The following is a 20673-nucleotide window of genomic DNA, read 5'->3' on the forward strand; positions in this document are numbered from 1 at the left end:
CGCTATCCATGGCTGACGCCCGAGAGGAGAGAGAGGGAGAAAGACAGCGATTGTCCAACCGGATGCGGGAAGTTGTTGACCTATGAGAGGCGGCGGCGAGAGGATGAAACCTCGCCACCTTCACCGGTTCGTCAAATTGCTTTTATTCAGAAGCCACGTAAGCTTCCACAAGGTGTAGCGTTTATAGAACGATGTGCACGGCGGCACGGAAGCCGGAGTCACATTCCCAGCCACGGGTTTCTGCCGCGTCAGCCGCCACATGATTTTCTATTTTCTAGCGATGACTGTGCTGGATTATTAAAACCTGACGGGGGAGGGGAGGTCTCGGGATCCGTCCTCGGGCAGACTGATTATATCACATCAATCTGTTTGATAGTCTATGAGATTTGATATCGTCCGGGCCAAAAGCGGCGGCTCAAGCAACCCGATGACATAATAGATACGTTGCCTCCAGCGTGGATATTCTATAAACATATAGCAATTATATTAAGGATAGCAATAAGTGGATTTTCCATGAAAGTCAAATGGAGAGAATACATAATGACATCTGAAAAACCCTCTGCGGGTCGTGTTGACAAACTTGTTGATGTTATTCATGGTGGTCTCCCGCTCATGTTTCCAACAATTACCATTGAGGAATGGCGTGTGTGTGTGTGTGTGTGTGTGAGTGTGTGTCATACATAGCGGCGGACCACACATTACTTGAACGCCGCATAAAAATGCCACCAAGGGTTTCCAGAACATAATGTCCACTTGAGCGTCACCGTCGTGCACATGGGTGGTGGTGGCGGCGGCGGCGGCGGCGGGGGTTTCGGGTGAGAGTGCAACCCGAGCTGGACAAAGGCATTTGCCCAAATCCCTCACAGCTGCCCCCCCCCCCCCCCCCCAACCCGCAACCCCCAGGGGCCGACACCACACCGGGCCAGATAATATCCCTCAGCCAAACAAAAAAAAAAAAGGATCTGCTGGCTTGTCACATAAATTTTAACCGTATTCCGACAAGTGAGCCGATATACGTACGGCCATTTAAAATAAGAGCCTAATGGACATTCAAGGCTCCCCGGGCCAGGTGGGTGGGGGGGCCACACTTGTGGCCGTCCGTCTCAGGAGACAAGGAAGCGGGGCTTGAACAATGAAACAGCGGACTGGATACCAGCAATAACCAGGAGTAGTAAATAAATAAAATTCTATCTCAATGATATCTGACGGCGAAAAGGCAGCAGAAAGTCTCCGTTCCGGAATAGAACAACCTTTTCTGGTTGCCACAGCAAACACGTGAAAAGCTGTCCTTAAAATGACATTCAAATTGGAAAACCAACATGCAGATTCTGATAAGACAGACTTGATCCCACAACAGGGAAATTCAATTGTCACAGCTGTATTGTGAGGTAGAAAAGTGTGCAAATACTAATATGCTTCGAGAGAATATAGACTATGCACAATATAAGCAATAGAAAACAAAATAAAAATATGAAAAGAAACAAAAGTAATGTCTTGTGCAGAGAATGGTTATAGAAATAACAGGTGTAAAGTAGAAGATGTGGGTATGAAATGTTGAGTAAGCTGTTCTGGAGAATGTATAAATATAAATATTCCACAGATAAGAGTTGTAAGTAGAGAAGGATGTAGTGCAAGACAAGGATGGAGGTTGGAGGGAAGAGCAAAAAAAAACTTCTTTTTTTTTTAATCGGGAGCTCAGAATTAAAATCCAGTTAAATGACAATAAATGTAAATATAAATATAATAATAATAATAATAATAATTAACTGGATTTTTTATCTATTTATAATATTATTATTATTATTATTGTGCCCTTATATTTCCAAATCGTTATCAGTTTTGCAAGGAAAGCCATGGACCAATAAAACCAAGCGCATTCTTACCTGGTCCCGCTGCATCGGTCATCTTATTGAAAATCTGTAAAAAAAAAAAAAAAATGATGAGTAATCAGCAATAAAATATCCACGCGCTTGATTTCAGTGCCGCAATGTGTTATTCGGTATTCAGGCGGTTGTTGCCAACGGTGCCGTGCATATTGGTGTTACCGGAGAAAACGTATAACGGTCAAAGGGTAAAGACGACTGTCGCACACGGTGGCGTGTTTGGTGATGACATAAGGAAAGACGAGTGAGCAGTTTAACTTTCAAACAAACACGACATGCGGGATGAAAATATCAACCGTGTGTCGTGTTTGTTTTCCTGTGCGGTCAAACAGGACCGATCTACATCTCCCTCTCTCCCGATGAAACATTAAAAACAGTTGTAGCCACTAAACCGGACAAAGCGGTCACATGTTGTGATGGCGCCGGTCGTAAAAGTTTTGTCATTTTCATGTCACGCTGACAAACAGGAAGTTGTTTCATTGTTTTTTTTTCCACAACGAATCAGAAGATACCCATAACATAATTAGACATTATCTGCCTTCCACACACCACAGGGGGAATGACGAAATGACGAAATATCACGGAAATATATAATATATGTAATTTCGTCCCGGTTTAAACGCGGAAAAGGTGGGCGAGGCCTTTGAAAAGCTATATTGCGCAGCGCACAGATGGATCCCTCATTATTGACTGTGAGATTTAGCACGGTCCGAAAAAGAAGAATTCTCCAAAAGGCTCCTGGAATGGAGAAAGGGTTAGGGTTTAAAGGTAAGCTATGACTGTAAATAACAAGGAACCGGGGTCATTATCCCCCTTCCCCCCTTTACCCACCAGGCTTTTAAAATACCTCTTTGAAGAAAGAGAGACGGCACTATCTCCTATTTAAATACACCAGACTCGTGGTTTTAATCTCCAAAGATTTTTTTTTTTTTTTTTTTGAAACTGGGTTTTCAGAAATAAACTGCTAAAAAATTAGCACTCCCAAAAAAAAAAAAAAAAAAAAAAAAAAAAAAGATGTCGGAGCCCCGGCGGAGACGCACCAATTTGACGGCGCTTCAAAAGACTTCAGAAAAACATCACTCTCTCTCTCTGTCTCACTCTCGGCATATTTCATAGTGACATATCTCCAGCCCGTTGACCCACTTTGACGACTCGCCGTCCCAGTTCAGTCAAACCGGCAGTCAGACGCGTGTCAAAGGTGGAAGGTCTGGAAAAGCGACATTGTCTACGCGGGAGAAGCGAAAGCTCTCTCTTGGTTGTTGTCGTCGTCTCTCGCTTATGTTGAGCGGCCGAACGACAGATGCTGTCTCGGCAACAAACGGCGGCATCCTTGGGGCCACGCGCACGCCATCGGTCAGACGTCCGCTCGACCGCTGCAGGAAACCTCGACCCAGATACGTCTGAATTATTATCTAGTCATAGCAAAGGGGGATGTGAAGAAGCAAATGTGGGTTTTTATGTCACAATAAATTCATCTGTTAAATATCATTTTGCTGATTATCTTGGAATGTTGGGTGGCATCATGGTTAGCATCTAACAGCAAGACGGGGCGTGGATGAGAAATTGAATTTATATGACCTGCAAATGAGAGATTGAATAGTTAAGAACCTATATATAAAATGGGTGAATGTTCACATGTCTATATATGATGTTTGAATGAGAGGGTGAATTGTCATGTCTATATAACATGTATGACAGTGAAAAGCTGTATGTGTCTATGTGATGTTTGAATGAGAAAGTGCAAATAAAGTGCAAATAAATGAGTAAATGGTTATATGTCTCTATATGGCATGTGAATGAGGAAGTAAATGGTTTATCTCTTTAAAAAAGGGAATGAGAGACTGAATAGTTGCATGTCTCTATATGCTGGGTGAATCGTTGTATGTCTTTATAAGACATGAAAATGCAAGAGTGAATGGTCGTACACCTATATATGAGGTGTTAATGGGAGGGCGAAAGGTCACATGTATGTATATGATGTTTGAATGAGAGGGTGAATGGTCTCTGTATCAACTTGCAAATGATGGGATTGGTTGCTGAGTGCAGGATAGGCAGATACTGAATGAATGAATGAATAAATGCATGCATGGATGAATGAATGAATAATGGAACACTGCAGAAATAACACTAAGAAACACTGTTCACAATTTCCAACGGGCCGAGAGGAAACCATGAATAGCCCAAACGCGAATAAATCGACAGAAACCACAATGACTCACATTTGTCTTACTAATTTTATCATTTTTAGTTTTCCAACATGACTCTTGTCCTCTCAAATTGGAGGGCAAAGTTTTAAATAACTACCTCTCGAATTTATATTTGAGCTGCAATAATCGATCACTAAACGCTTCTTCCGACTTCTCAATTAACTGGCAAGGATTTCAATAATATGCTATTATTTTTAAGAACTTTAAGATTGCACATTTCTGTTTTCTTTAAACCTCAATGATAGACTGCATATTTTTGCATCATATACAGACATGTTCATTAAGATTATATAACAATACATATATAGAATATTATGAATGATAACAACGCCCCAGTAATACCGTGTATTCTCTGTAATCGTAAATACTCCACCAAAACAGCTTTTCTCCCAAACCATGTGAGCCCAAGGCCGCACGGTGTCATGTAATTTTCAATGATTACTTTTTCACTTTCATTTATGATCCTCCTCTGAACGATGCATAGCCTCCACTGGGAGGCAGAACTCCAAACCCCTGTCACTTACATAATGTTCTAATTTACCCCCTTGAAGCAAATCAGTCAAGTAACACTTTCCATTAAAAAAAAAAAAATGAAATAAACAGTTTTACCGAATACCAGCTGGGTTTGAGAGTGACATAATTGGTTGCTGAAATGGGCAAAAATGCAATTCTGTGCTGCAGCCAAGAATGTGGGTCTTCAGCGAAAAGCCAGAAGACATTCAGGATAATTAACCCCGTCCTGTTGGCCTGTGACTTTTTATGCAGGAATGCAGATGCACAAAATCTAAGCTAAAGTGGTCACCTGAGAGCGGATCATGTTTCGGCCACATGTTTTACCTGCACAGATAGTCTCTGCTCTAATGTGAGTCCTCAAAAGACTGTACTATACGATACTATACGATACTATACTATACTATACTATACTATACTATACTATACTATAGTGTACCGCACTATACCGTGCTATGCTATACTCTATTAGATGGTAATATAACATACTGTGCTGTATGGTAGGGTACAGTACCAAAATCCTACCAATCCACTATACCAATCCACATCCATGTTGGGCTACTAGACTATACTATACTATACTATACTATACTATACTATACTATACTATACTATACTATACTATACCGTGCTATGCTATACTCTGTTAGAGGATACTATACCATACTGTCCTGTACGGTACAGTATAGTACAGTACAATACAATACAGTACAAAAATCCTACCATACTATACCATACCATTCATGTTGGGCTACTATACTACACTATACTATACAATACGATACGATACAATACTGCACTATACTATACTATACTATACTACATTATACTATACTATACTATACTATACTATACTATACTATACCCGACCATACATATCATTTGATAACATTCCATACCATACTGCACTACCATACCATGCTTTACTGTACAGCACCATACTATACCGTACTGTACGGTACTGTGCTATGCCATACAATAGGATACGATACCATACTGTACTGTACCATACAGTGCCATAACCCTACCGTAGCATATCATACCCTGCCACATGCATGCTTAACCCTACCATACCATTCAATAGGTTACGATACCATACAACAAAATACTATACTATACTATACTATGCTGTACTATGACATACTGTGCTGGACAGTACACTACCATAAGCCTACCATACCATACCATATGATACCATGACACGTGGTTCACCATACCACATATATCGAATACTATACTGTCCAATACAATGCTAGACACTTCTATATGATAACATACTCTACCCCACCCTACATATCATGCCATACGATGCTATATCATACTCTATTGAATTGATTCAAAAAATATAAATGGTAAATGGTCCCAACTTATATTACACTTTTCATAAACTTGCGCTTTCAAAGCGCTCAACACTGGATTACACGCATGCACAAATGCTCTCAGTTCCAGGTACTAACCTGGAGCGTCCGGGATTGCCCAAGGACACTTAGGAAGGCAGACTGGTTGAGCCTAGAATGGAACCACCAATTTTCAGACTACCAACATGATCTTTGTGATTGAGTCTTACTCAACACCTAACACGTTCCAGCAAATCTTCCCTCTGCCAGCACGATGTGCTGCAGATTGATGGCCATAGGAGATACATTCCAGATTTCAGGGAACACACATGAGAGGGTTGGGAGGGAGGGGTCAAGGTTGTAGTGCAGGTGCCAAAATTTTTTTCCAGGTACTTCCATAAAACATCTCTCTCACAAGCCGGATCCAAACAGAGCATGCGGCCCCTCACATTCGGCCGCATTGTGCTCACAGCCTGAGATTTGATCTGCCTCGCATTCTCGCTCCATGTTGTCAGAAGTTTCATGCGGACACCAGGGCTCTTATGTAAGAGACCGCGGGGGGGCGACTGGAGGGGGGTTGGGGTAGTGGAGTGAGGATCTCTCTTCCCAAACTGAGTGTGTCATCTGTTGTTGGAAACTTTGCACACAAAATCACAGCCCCATGCTTTTTTTTTCCCGATCCGTAGATAATGAACAGTCAATTTCTTTCAGTTCCTGTGGAATCCATCGTTTTTTTTAAAGACGCTGCATTCTTGGTGACTTTTTCTTTTTGTTTCTCACTCTGCGCAATTAAAAATACTCATCGAAAAGTCACGGGAGCCCCTTGGTCTTTGTCGGCCCCGAGGCCGAGTTACTCAAGGTTACTTTGCAGCCAAAATACTCTTCTCCTCTGACATTCCCAGCTGTTCTCCTTCTCCAAAATTTTGATCCGCCTTCCCATAATTTCAAGAGATTGTTACACGTACATGAAAAGAGAGACAGGTGGCGTCCGATCTGTGAACCCAACCTTACGAAAAGCATCTCGTGGCCACAGACAAAATAATCTTGTAGCTTCCCGGCATGATGACCGTCTCACCCACATCTTTCCAAGAGCTTCCAAAGTACACTTGACAAACAGTGTGTGTGTGTGTGTGTGTGTGTTTTGCAGGCAAAAACAAAAAAAAAAGACTTCCCTGCCGAAGGTTGCATGAGAATCACGTCGGATTCCCGCAGTATTCTCTTGTTGGCAGGGTGTTTGCCACCACGTTGTGGCAGTGCCATTAAGGGAGGCACAAAGCGTGAGCTGAAAGGCCTTGAATTTAAACCCGCCCTGCATTCTGCAAATCCCCAAGTTGTCTGTTTCTTTTAGAGCAGCTGAATAGTGACACTTACACGCATTGTCCGACAGAAGCGGGTTCTGCTTGTTTAAGAATTCTTAAGCCGGCTTTATTTACAATGCAACTTAAATATTTACGTACAAGGAAAAGCCGCAGTGCTTTTTCGGGGGGGGGGGCTGACATTCTGATGCGAGAGGGATTGGATTTACCTTTGAGGATAAAAAAAATAAACTCCATACCATATTGCCTCACTTTGAACAGCGCGATCACAACGGATGTCATTTATCTGGTAAAAGTGGGCTTTTTTGAACTATAGAACCAACGGTGTGCAATATTATTGGCTTCTTCCCTACTTAAACAATCTAAATATCCCTCCATGAAGTTTAAGCAAAGCAGTGAGAGACAAGTGACGCAGCGCCGGAAGCTAACTGGCCATTTGAAGTGAAAATAAGAAAAACAAAAACATGTGCGGTCAGTTCCGATGCAAGAGAATGTAGAGTAGCTGTTTCCAAGTAAATCAGGACTCACCGTCTTCTTGGTTCTCGCTCTGGTTCCCATGGACGTGGCGCGAGGAGCAGGGGAATTTTTCTGGACGGGGCATTCCGCTTTCTCCGGTCCTTGTGGCGCGTGGTCGTTCAAGGCTTGGGTCGGCGTGGGCTTTGAAACACAGCCGCGCTGAAACAACATCGAAAAACAACTATCAAGACCCGTCCGTCCGACCATCGCCTCCCCCCCGGCAGGGATGAGGACGGTCTCAACTCAGGAGAAAAGAAAACAAAAGGTTGAGGTCAACGGCCGGGGAAGTGAAATCTCCACTCTCAATTCAGCTTGACAGAGGCGCACAAAGGAGCCAGTATGTATGGATGTTCTTTTGAGAGGACAGAGATTATGACCTTGTCAAATATCCCAGTAAAGATGTCTCGTCTCGCCCAATCGCCTGCCATCACTTAAAGCGAGTAGTAATGAATGCCTGGGATGGTTATGCAGATGCCTTGGAGGCATGTGAGCTCCTCTCAACCATTCCTAAAGGGCCAAATCATACAATCTCCCGTCTCAGTACAACAGCTCATCTGTATGGTACATACATACCCCCCCACCACCAACCCCCTAACCCCTAAAAAAAGGGCACTTTTGTCCCCCGCCCCGCCGAATGCTAACTAACTGTTCCGTGAAACATGCCACCGAGAGAAGAGCCTCTTTTAAGAACGGGGTCCCGGGGCCGCAGCCTCGAAAAAGCACAATTGCCATCTGTTCCAGGGACCATTTTGACCCCCACCGGATCGTAGCCTCCAGTATCCACATCTGAAAGCTGTAGATTTCCATCATAAAAACAGAGGCGCCGGAGGACAGCGTGACAAAGCTGGTAGTGTCAGAGACAGGCTATGCTCCTCATATCTAGCAAGCTGCCAATACAACTGAATTAATGTTGTTTTTCAATTTTCTTGACATGTGGAGCTCAATATCAATACTTGAGCTGGATCTAATTCTAAAGACAACATCGCGCAAAAAATGTCATGACACAAAAATATGAATAATCTGACATTTCCAATCTGGGAAAAAGAAGAATTAGGCTTCCTAATGAAGCTGTATAGCAGAACCAGCTTTCACTTTTCATTTTGACCAACAGTCCGCTTTACCTGTTTCTTGCGGGCGGTGCAGGGCGTGTTGGAAGGGGAAGAGTTTGTGCTCAGAGCCTCCTCGATGTCCAGATGGAGTTGGTCCAGTTTCCTCATCAGCTCCGACAAGGGGGACAAAACTAGCGAAGGCTCCTGAGGAAACAGAAACTGTCGGTCAAACTATTTCATACTCTTTTGAGTTTTGTTTGCAGGCAGTTTTGTACACGTCCTACTCATCTTATACCCTTGACATTAGCTGTATTTAAAATATACTGCTCAAAAAAATAAAGGGAACACTTAAACAACACAATGTAACTCCAAGTCAATCACACTTCTGTGAAATCATAGTGTCCACTCAGGAAGCAACACAGATTCATTTTGACTTGTTTTAAGGACATTACATCAAAGTTGGATCAGCCTGGAGTTTGTTTTTACACTTTAATTTTGAGTGTGATTCCTAATCCAGACCTCCATGGGTTAATACAATTGATTTCCATTGATAATTTTTGTGTGATTTTGTTGTCAGCGCATTCAACTGTGTAAAGAGTAAAGTATTTCATAAGAATATTTCATTCATTTAGATCAAGGATGTGTTTTTTAAGTGTTCCCTTTATTTTTTTGAGCAGTGTATATTCATATCAGGGCTGTGGATTAATTTCGACTGATCAGGATTAATAGCCTGTTCATTATGGAATATGCATAAGTTTGTAGGGGGGGGGGCATTAATGACAGAGGCCGATTCATCTACACTTCACTACACTTCACATAGTTGTTAATTTTTTGAAGAAAGGAAAGGTATGGTCTTCAGATTGCAAAATAAAATAAAATAAAATAAAATAAAATAAAATAAAATGCAGTCCAGGGTTTACTTAGCTTCATGCTCACATTGCATTTACCAACTGCATCGTTTTTCTCTCTTTTGTGTATTCAAACAAATATCCATATCAATGTGGCACTCTTTCAGACGGACTGACTTGTTTACATTATCTGAGGCCCGACGTTCTGTGAGGGTTTTTGGTCAAGCCAGACATGGCTAAGCATGGCGGTCGCCAGAGTTCTTGTAGAGGAAGCCCAAACTAATGTGTGCTTTGTGATGATGAGGTACTTTAAGCAGGAAGTGCTTCAGTGACAGGAAAAGTCCTTCCTGCAGAGTGCTGCTTTGTCCCAAGGCCAGTATATTATTTAGAGTCGTCCATCTTGGATCTGGAGTTGGAGTGGTGGGTTTTCGTCATTGCATTAAGATTAATAATTAACTCCAATTAATTCTAGATTAACACCTTAATTCTGACAGCTCTAATTTATATCATTTCAGCATGGTTTTGTTCACATTATGATAATATACTATTATTCCATTTGTGTTGAATTGATGAGATGCTTCGGGTAAATGAACAACTCGACTTGGTAGTTATATTGGGGGAAACTCCCCACCGGTCATTAGAACTGAAGAAGCCTCTCGGATGAGGGGTGAAACATCTTCAAGCGAAGAAATTCAAGTCCAATTGCCGAGACGAGAAGATTTCGACAAGAAAAAAAAACACAAGAGCCGTCGAACAAAGGGATGAAATGGTGTTATCACTTCGGGGAGATCGTCTTAGATCTTCTCAGAAAAATTTAAAATTCAAAAAGTCCCTGGCACAGGACAGCATCAGCTCCACATGTGGGAAGGTAATCTGTCCCGCCACTTCTCGGGGTGAAAGAGCAATGGAGGCGGCCCGCAGACGTGCACCGCACGGCCTGTGATGGAATTCCCTGCACCGGCTTTCACTGCTCCCCAGACGCGCCGCATGTATAAATAGACCGTCCTCACACGGTCGCAAGCTGGTGTCTGATGATCTGGAGGCTCTGCTTCATAAATCACCGGGACCTCCTCAGCCACCAGAGCATAAATTACCGTGTTGTGTGCATGTGTGTTTTTTTTTTCCACTGTGCTCAGAGTTGCTGCTGTAACAAGGATGAGATATCGTATATTGTGACATAATCCGGGGGTCAGGTGCTAACAACATACTTCATGCACGCTTCATCGTTCCCCGCCTCGGCTTTTGACACCGCTCTACGGATGACCTGAGAGAGACTGTGTGGGGGCCAGATGCGACGGACGTGGCTGTTAACCCGGTCTAATTCCAGGATAAAGTTCCAGTCAAATGCTTTTCAACCATCGTTGTCACTGCGTATTTTCAAATCCAAGATATCGGTCTAATAAATAGCTATTTAGATTACTGCATATGATCTGGAAAAAAATGTGAAAAAGGGACTTTAACTATGTCCGCTCAGATCCTGTGGGCATCGTAATATGGGTTGCGTTATTACATGTGTTGTTACAATCAGGGGTTTCATTACCAGCTATGTTTCTATTCACTTTTACGCGACTTGTAAAAAAATAAAAATGAAAAAAAAAAAAAAAGGCATCATCTTCACAACAAAAGGAGTCACTGTAAATTCCCAAATACTAAAATCTGTTGATAATTTTTTTCTTCCGGAGCTGAAACCATTGTGCTTCCAAGAGCTCGATATAATAATGAAAAGCAAAGTGCTCTTTTATTAAATTCTTAATGGGAAATCCTTACCGGGTCTGTGAAACAGCATTGTATTTAAACACGTGTTTGAAGCGTGGCATTTAATAACTTTAGCAAATCGCTATATCTGTGGAATGAGTCAGAGTCGGGCTATGAAGATTACGTCAGAGAAAAATCACGTACTGAGAATTATTATCATATTATCATTTAAATCCCGCCATTAAGGAAACCACAAGAGTGACTGTTTGCCATAAAAAAAAAAAAAAAAGCTTTAACAATCTCTCTATTTCACTTACATTGGTACAATGAAATGTTTTTTTTTGTTTTTTGTTTTTTTTTATTGGTCATCCAAACAAGGCTTTTAACTACCCTGCGTTCGTCATTTCCGAAGGTCTAGGAGGTCGGAGAATCGTTCACATCATTCGCCCTTTGTCGTTTTATGGGCCTTTTACAGACCTCTAAATGATCACGATAACTTAAAGAACGGGAAAGTGAATCAATCTCATTCTCGTTCGCATGTAGCAGCGGCAGAAGTACAACTTGTAGTGTAAAATAGCGCAATGGATACCATCGATGTGCAATAAAGTCCCGCCATGTGCAGATCCTTTTAGCGCCTATGTAAATATTTCTGAGGTATATATCTTCCCATTTCATTTCACTGAGTATAATTATTAAAGTACAGCTTTAATGCAAAATAGGGAATGGATACAATCAATGTGCAATAAATTCTACCCATGTGCAAATTCTTTTAGCGCCTATGTAAATATTTCTGTGGTATATATCATCCTATTTCATTTCAATGTGTATAATTGTAATAGTGTATATTAAATGATTACATATTTATCATTAACTTTTTTACTATTGTGATACATGCGTGCGTTAGTGGTATCAGTGTGAATTATACCTTGTATTATACTTTGCTGTATTAAAGTATTGAGAGTCCTATGTGTCTTGACATTGCGATTCTTAACAATCTAACATCATTTTAACTGTGGACAGTAATTCTTGTTTTCCTGTAACATTTGAGGTAAACAGCTGAACGATCCCCATTGTCTGATATTCGAGCTCTTTTACAAATAAGGGGGCAATGAACGACTCAAACCCCTCCGAAAACTCAGGAACCAGACACCAGACGGTCCATTCACTCCACTGACCCGGGGTCAGCTGACTGACTGACCCAGCACTTTCTCCGCACAATCCCAAAGGAATGACCTAAATCTGGCCAATCCCCAGCTGACCTTCCCGAGCCCCTCAGGAGTCACCTGGGGTCACTGACAGGAAAAAAAAAAAAAATCTTCCCTTCCCTTCCATGTCGGCGGTCCGAGTGTAGGTGGGGGTAAAAGGTTTGACATGGGATCAGTTTGTTTGGACAATATAATCATCTGTGTCTGTCAAACAGATTTAAAGGTCCTGACCCTCTTATTTGATATCAAGATCCAAAATCTGACTGAGGGGAGAATGAATAAATAAATCTTGTTTTTTTTTTTCTGTCAACCCCAAAGGAATCCTTCGCTAGTGTCTCATAAGCGGAACAAAGAAAACAATTCAAATCCTGCTACACCTTTTCAGAGTTAGATTCCACTGATAGAAATAAAAATAATTAAAAAAAGAAAAATCAAAAATAAGTGACTTATCTGGTTCGGTCAATTTGCCAAGACAGAAATGTTTGATTCTTGATTGTGTGAAAAAAAAAATTGTTTTGACGAATAATGTGCAAAATTAGCCTTGGACCATGTGACGGGATGGGCGAGCAGACATCGCTCGGTGATGGTGGATCAGGCCAAAAATGCAGAAGCAGGTGAGAGATTCATGTAAATGACCAGAAAACCCGAATCAAACTGTCACCATATCCCAAAAAACAAAACTTGTCCCCAAAATAAACAGAGAACAATTACGCAGCAAGAGAAAACGCATTCGGCAAAATCAAATACGAGGCTCAAAAATAACTTAAGTCTCTAATGAACGCAAAGAACAAATAGCAGCAAGGACACATCTTTGCAGAAATACAACTAGATGGACCCACATAAAGGAGGCGGTCAGCACCATTACCAGATGAAAGGGGGGGGGGGGCACATAATCGCCAAACACAAACAACATAAAATGCTATGATGTATTAAACGGATATTTCAGTAATACTTAAGCAGCAGCCTGCTAAATTTAAATTGAACACGTTTCCATGATGTATAAAGGGATTGGAGCCGTTTCTGTCGTCCCCATGATGTGCAAACTTGTTAGGTTGACCCAATTATGGCCGGAGCACAACAAATGCTCCCTTTTCCCTTGACGGCAACCTTTTGGGACCCATCAACTGCAATGAACACTATGAAAAGCTAAGCACCTTCACGCCATCTGCCCAGTTCCGCAGTCGGCACGTGAAACAAATTGTCCGCACCGGCATGTCGGCGCATGCTCACACGTGCGAGAGCGCCCACGCAAAGGCCGCTCAATAGCCGGAAAGGGACATGTGTGGTCCATCCACGACCGTCACAGTCCGAAGGTAAAACAGGATCCCCATACCAGATTTTCCTCTTCTTCATAAAATCCCATCTATCACTTTGCAGTACCGTATTTTCCGCACCATAAGGCGCACTGGATTATAAGGCGCACCTTCAATGAATGGCTTATTTAAAAAAAAAAAAATCATATATAAGGCGCACTGCATTATAAGGCACATATAATAGAAGCTACAGTAGTGGCTGGGGTTGCGTTATGCATCCACTAAATGGAGCTGCGGTAAAGGGAATGTCAACAAAACAGTCAGATAAGTCAGTCAAACTTTATTAATAGAATACAAACCGACGTTCTGACAATGCCGTTCACTCCCAAAACAAGTTAGTGCACTCACAATACAGTACCCTACCGGTAGCTCTTACCGGTATTTGCGCACCCCTCGTTGAAAACAATGTATTTCCAACCCAATTTGTCACAGTTCAAATAGTTTCATAACACGAAAGCACCAAGAAGGGCCGTCTCTAAATTCATTGATGTTCAAGTCGCTGGTTAGCGCTGTTGCCTTCATTGGAATAGTGACTGTGGTGACGCTTCTACTTGCTGCTCTCTGTTCAACAACCCACTGTTCAAGTTTATCCATCTCGCTTTGTTCCCTCAGAAACTCTGTTTAGTCTTCTTTACTCAGCGCAGGTCTTCTTATTGCTTCCTCCACTTCCGCAACATCGATTCGTTAATGTTGAATTCTCTCGCTGCTGCTCTATTCCCGTGTTCTACTGGGTGACTGATCGCCTTGAGTTTAAACTCGGCGTCGCAAGCGTGTCTCTTGAAAGGAGACGTTTTGGGGTCTTTACACACACACACAAGTGGTGTGGGACTGGAATTCCCCTTTACCGTTTTTACCGCTGCTACTTCATACACACTCATGCACACACACAAACACAAAAATGGAAATGAAAAAGCACGCTTCACGTAGTCATATATCCCAGCATGCATTGCACACTACTTCTTCTACAGGAGAAAATGGAGTCGGCGGCTGCGTCCCGTAGTTGCAAGACCTCTTGAGGCTCAACATTGATCCATGTATAAGGCGCACCTTCTGTTTTGAGAAGATTAAGACTTTTAGGTGCGCCTTATCGTGCGAAAAATACGGTACTCGGTTACCCTCTGTCGCTTCCTCTTTTTACACCGGCTGGTTCAGGCAGAAGGCCGCCAAAAACAAGCTGGGGTTTCTGCCTGATGAAAAGCAGCGTTTCCTCGCCGCTGTGTTTGCTCATTGCCGAAAGACGGAAAATGTCATGAGACAACTGTGTTATGATTTGGCACAGCAGTTAGTACTTTTGCCATGCAGCACAAAAAGAGGGTCCCTTCGTGCATGTTTTTCCCGTGTCCGCGTGGGTTCCTCCCATCAACCAAAAACATGTCGGGAGTTCATTGGAGACCTTGAATTGCCCAGATGTGAATGAAAGTGAATGGCTGTATGTCTCTGTATGTGGCCCTGTGAATGAATGGTGACCCAACCGCACGTCGGCTGAGATAGGCGACCCCAAATGCAGCTGGGGACAAGCGGCATTATCAATAAATCAATAAAATATGACTTGATTAAAACTTTTCTTTCAATTTCATTGGCTCTGTTTCAAAAATGTCAATTTTCATGAGTAAATTCACACCAATTTATTAGTGAGTTCTTGAATATCGAGTAAGACGACGGGGTTTCACACGACAAGAAAAGCGGACAGCCGCCCCGTCGACAGGCGATTTTCTTCTACCGTGATCACGTGGCGATAATAAGAGAGAAAATAAGTCTTTTTTTTTTTTTTTTTTTCTTCAGCGGCCGGCCCGAAAAAACCCGATGACATCACAAGGAAAACAAATGAAAGAGGCTCCTGAGCCGGATTGCCAATCGAGGGCCCCCGAAGTCAGACGAACACAGATTCAAGAAAAGCCCCGGATCTGGAACTCGTTCAATATCTCTTTTCAGTGACATCCCCACAAGGTGCTGGTTAGGAATGTGAGCACTTCTACTTAGAAACAGACAAATTCCAACGGAGGCTTGACACTCCAGTTAGACACTAGCTTTGATTCATCTCCCCTTGCCTTTTCTCTCCAATCCGGCCCCGGGGCAATTATACGAAATCCTCACACCATGGCAACTGGGGCCGGTATGAGTCAACCCTTTAGATGAATGCATTAATGTTATCTTCTGGGGGGGACAACAAAATGTGAGCTGACTATAACTTTATCAGCACAAATTGGCTACATTGTGAGCACCAACACAACGCCTTTGACATGGAAATGAGGAGTTAAGTGTGTGAGCTCCGGGCTCAGTGCCTGGTCCCCAACCACCCACCGAGAGTGCCAGGGATCACCATGGAGGTGTCCCAAAGTAGCGGCCAATCATCCAAAAGGGCAACGGCTACCTGGCTAGTCGGGGGAATAAATTAGGCTCTTGATATCCCGCCGCGCTAAAACTAGGGGAGGATGGAAGTCTGGAGGAACCCTGGACCCTGATCACATTGAGGACGCAAGGGGGAATCTTGAGAAACTCTTATGTATATAGTGCCCTCATATGGCTAGTGTTGACAACTGCACTGTGCGCAGAAACTTTTCTTTTTTTTTTTTTTTTGCCTCCCCAGCTGGTTAAATGAAATCCGACTCCCCCCCCTCCGATGGCTGTACCCGCATCGCGCGGCCCGGCATGTGACACCGGAGCTTCTGGTGTGACGGCACGACAAGCGTTGACCCGGCCGTCCTGCGATAATATTTACAATGGGCTTGATGGATTCCTTGCATTCTTCCGCTTGCTTCTCCAAAAATAAGGCGTGCAGAGCGGAGCGTCGGTCCGCACGTAAAACCGGCGCCGCCTCCACATCTCACCGACTGAGGGCCGGCTGAGGGCTTGTCTGCGAGCTGTTTGGAAAAGCATGGCAGTTACGTGCTATCGGAGATGTTCGCCTCCAGTGCTGACAGGAAACATCTTCGGAACAGAACGCGGTCGTGAATGTCAATCTGAGAAGCCTAATACGGCAATAAATAACCGGGATTAGAGCTTACATGAGGGGGTTTCGACCGCCATCAGTCTACAGGTTACGTGACAAGAGACTGAAACAAGTCTGAAATTAAAGAGCAGAGGAGGCCTCGGGAAGGATAAGTGCGGCGTTAACGCAGGCTGTGTCGGCTCTGTCAAAACATGGCCGCCTGTTGAGGGAGTGGAAAGAAAGCACAGGATGTTTACATTTCTTCTGGATCTGCGTTTCAACCAAAAATAAATATAGAGTCACACAAGCTCCCACCGGTCGTGAGCTATCTGGGAGAATAACGGCGCTGTGGGTGGGGTGGGGGGGGAACTTCCACGATCTTTCCCATCTGAAACTACGGTGAAAGTCGGATAATGTTGCCGTAAAATCCAGTCACAACTTAAGAGTTTATAAGTACATGCACATTTGCAAAACGTCAATGGATAACGTAGTTTATCACTCATGGCGAGACTCAACATATGACCTTATGAATTGTGCACGCATATTATTTGCAATTGGTAGAAACATCAATGCTTAGATGCATTTTGTTCATGCGTCCCTTCAAAAACTTGTACTCCTTACCTGAGTTGTGCTTCTGCTCAGACACACAGAAATGATGCGCGATTTAAAGTCAGCGTACCTCTGTCCCGCTCGCCTCCCGCTCTGCATCAGCGTCCGTGTCAGACGGCTTGCGGTCTGCCCGGAGCTCGCCGCTCGGAGTCGCCTCGCAGAACACGTCGTCGTCGCCGTTGTTGTTTCGTTCGTCGTCTTCGTCGTCCTCTTGCGACGACTCCGCGTCGTCCGTGCTCCCGTTGATAAAAGCCTGACGGCCGCTGCAGTCCACAAAAGCGATGGAGCTGGGTTTGTGTTTCACGATGCGCGGCAGGTCCGGTGCTTTCGTCGTGACAGAGAGCCTCGGAGCCACCAAATCGGTATTCGCCCGAGGGTCTTGGAAATTCAGAGCGATGTGGCCGTTTGTGACCGGCTTTGACCTCCCGTGATCCGTTTCTCCGTTTTCCCCGTTCAAGTCCAAAGTCTGACCCAAATTATCGCTGAGTGCCCGGTCGCGCTTGTCCGTCGCCTCCGGGGAAGGCGATGTGGACACAACGGCCAACAGCAAACTTGGGTCCGGGGGCAAATCCCCGGGGGTGACTTGCTCCTCAGAGCAAACGCTCTGCGCAAATCCAACATTTGCATGACTGACATGAATCAAGTCGCTGTTTAGCTTTGTCACCTCGCAAATTGGCTCCAACTGGGAGCAAATTTGCAGATCAGGGAGAGAGCCGCCCCCCCTTTGGTCCGGCGAGCCATTAGCTAATCTCTCTGAAGACGCCTCCTGTAATGTTAATGACCGATGCTCCTCTGTCTTCACCGCAGGAGGGCTTTCCATTATTCTTCCGATCTAGAGTCTTTCATAATTCAGAACGTATATCCACAGGTACTTATGCTTGTTGTACGGGGTGGCCATGGTGTTCCGCGGATTCCCTGAAACGCAACGAGAACACATGAATGGCATTCCTGGCGTGCATGAAAAGACCACAGGGCAGGCAACGCAGGGAGAAAACCGACGCAAGGTACATACTTGCCTCGGCGTCTCCGGACTCCCGCGGGCGTCCGGCAATCGGTAAAGCCCGCCGATAGAGCCCGACGTAAAGCGTCCGGGATCCGGCTCCGAACGGCTCCGAGTACACCCCATCCAGCGCACGACGGCTCTGAATTTGAACATCTGGCTCGGGCTGAGCTGTTCAAGTCTGGATCTGTTTCGCTCCCGATCGCGGTGACATCACTGCGCAGAGGAATCCGACCGCTCTTCCCCACTCGGTGATTTACTGTGCACCACACCATTCATCAGGGCAGACCGTAGACCTGTGCGACTACGGTTAACACCCCCCACCCACCCACCCCTCATTAAGGCCTTCCTTAAAACACACCTCCACTTGAATAACATGGAAGTTCCATTATTCCTATACAGAGTGTTCACTGTGTCGTTGGATTATGCCTGTTTGAAATTTGGCGAAACCCCCCCAAAAATTGCGATTTTTATCCCCCCCCCCACCCCATCTGGATACATGATAGTCTCCGTTGGTGGGGATCTGTGAGAAAGCTCCAGCTGTGGCCTTGAGACACTTGAGACACTCACACACTCCCCCGCACACAAACATGCGTTCGTTTATGAGGGAGAAAAAAAAACTCCTACAGCAAAAGCAGATAAAGCAAATTAACCGAAGGTAAATGTCAAGAGCGATTAATGTCTCTTTTACACAACCGTTCGAGGGTCCGCAGGCGCCGTGTCTTTGCCCCCCCCCCTTGCGTACGAGCAGGCGTTACGTAATATAGGAGGAAAATTTGGTATACTGCCTCTTGCAAGCCTGAGTGCGTGATTGTAAAGTTACCTCTTTCCAAGAATCTCCCAAAAACACACCGCAATGTGATTCTCTCTTTTTCTTTTTTATAAGAAATTAATATAAACCAAAGCATCCAAGAGCGAATGGAAAAATAGTCAGGGCTATTGCATTGAGATTGAAATACGTAGATATTCTAATGTAGAAACAACCGCAAGTAGGTTCTAACTTTCTCGGTGAGGGGAGAAATCGAGGGTGGTCTTCCGGCCAAACACAATGACAGCTGTCACGTTACCAGCTCCGGAGGGAGGAAAAAGAAAGTAAAACTCACCTGCTGGGTGGAAGGGAAGAGTCTGTGTTGCCAAAGCAGCGTCATTGAGATCATGGCATAGCAGCGGCGGTGGCGCTTGTTCTTATTAAAACAAAGACAGAAGGCTGGCCGGCCCCTTCGCAGCCGCACTTATGTCCCCATAGGCCTCTTCTTCACAAAAAAAAAAAAAAAAGAAGTGTGTGTGTGTGTGTGTGTGTGTGTGTCATCCAAGCTAACCGCCCCCTCCTCGCCGGAGTCTGTCCCCGGGGGGGTGCTGCAGGAGAGCTCCACCGAGAGACTGAACCGCTCGGAATATGCCCGAGAGGCGAGGGAGGCTGTTTATTTGCCGGGAGATAGCAGAAGGGGGGTGGGAGTAAGGAGGGAGAACGGGGAGGTGGAGAGAGAATAATCGGCGCTGCGCGAAACAACAAGGTGAAAGTGGGTTGCCGGGCCCTCCAGAAGCAGGCCGGGCCGAATCGCCTGACTTCAACCCGGCGGGAGGAAGACGAGCGGCGGCCGTGACCCCGGTAGCTTCGAACTACCTGGTTTAGGAATGCTTTCAAGTCGAAGGAGAAGGCCGAGGTGATTTAGAGGGGGGATATGGGACACATGAGATTAGATCTATACGGTGTGATGCGATGGAGAAAGTCCCGGAAGGAGGGGGTCAGGTATGGAGAGGTTGCGACACTCGGGTTGTTTTCGTGAGTACGCTTTCTGTCAGAGTTGCGTTTTTGCAGCGTTGTCATTCCATTTTTTAAAACGTTGATCAAAAAACATAAATATTTGGGTTTTTTTTTTTTGGGGGGGGGGGTGATATGAGGACATGGAGCTTCCAGCTCACAAAAAAATGTTAATAAAAAATTTTTTTGAAAGAGATCGGGTCAACGTCTTGGCTCCGGGAGCTTTTAATTCTGAAATGTAACATTCGAATATCCTGGTTATTTCTAGCATAAGCAATGCATCCCCGGGGGACAGACCTCTTGTTCATGATTTTGGGGACATGGGATGGGTGCGGGGGCAAAAACAGTGATATGAAGGCTTGAAGCTTCCAGGTCATAAGAAAAAAAAAAAAAGAAAAAAATGAAAAAAAAAGGTTTTTAAAAGATATCCAGTTGCCATCTTGGCTCCCAGAGCTCTTATTCTGAAATGCAACATTGTGGAATAATTCAAATAT

At 44.2% G+C, this 20673-nt stretch overlaps 1 protein-coding gene across 1 annotated transcript; it reads right to left on the reverse strand.

Moving 5' to 3' along the window:
* Positions 1 to 309: 309 nt before the first annotated feature.
* Positions 310 to 19696, reverse strand: LOC147224209 (uncharacterized). Its single transcript, XM_086164082.1, has 5 exons — positions 19521 to 19696; positions 17488 to 18332; positions 8891 to 9022; positions 7782 to 7928; positions 310 to 1917 (listed from the first exon to the last, which is right to left on the reverse strand). Exons 2-5 carry the CDS (start codon positions 18235 to 18237, stop codon positions 1834 to 1836), a joined length of 1113 nt encoding a protein of 370 aa, XP_086020208.1. The 5' UTR covers positions 18238 to 18332; positions 19521 to 19696; the 3' UTR covers positions 310 to 1833.
* Positions 19697 to 20673: the final 977 nt, after the last annotated feature.

The sequence above is a fragment of the Fistularia commersonii genome, chromosome 18, assembly GCF_037954325.1.
Source record: "Fistularia commersonii isolate RoL2024-O1a breed Wild chromosome 18, RoL_Fcom_v1.0, whole genome shotgun sequence".
Lineage (NCBI taxonomy): Eukaryota > Metazoa > Chordata > Actinopteri > Syngnathiformes > Fistulariidae > Fistularia > Fistularia commersonii.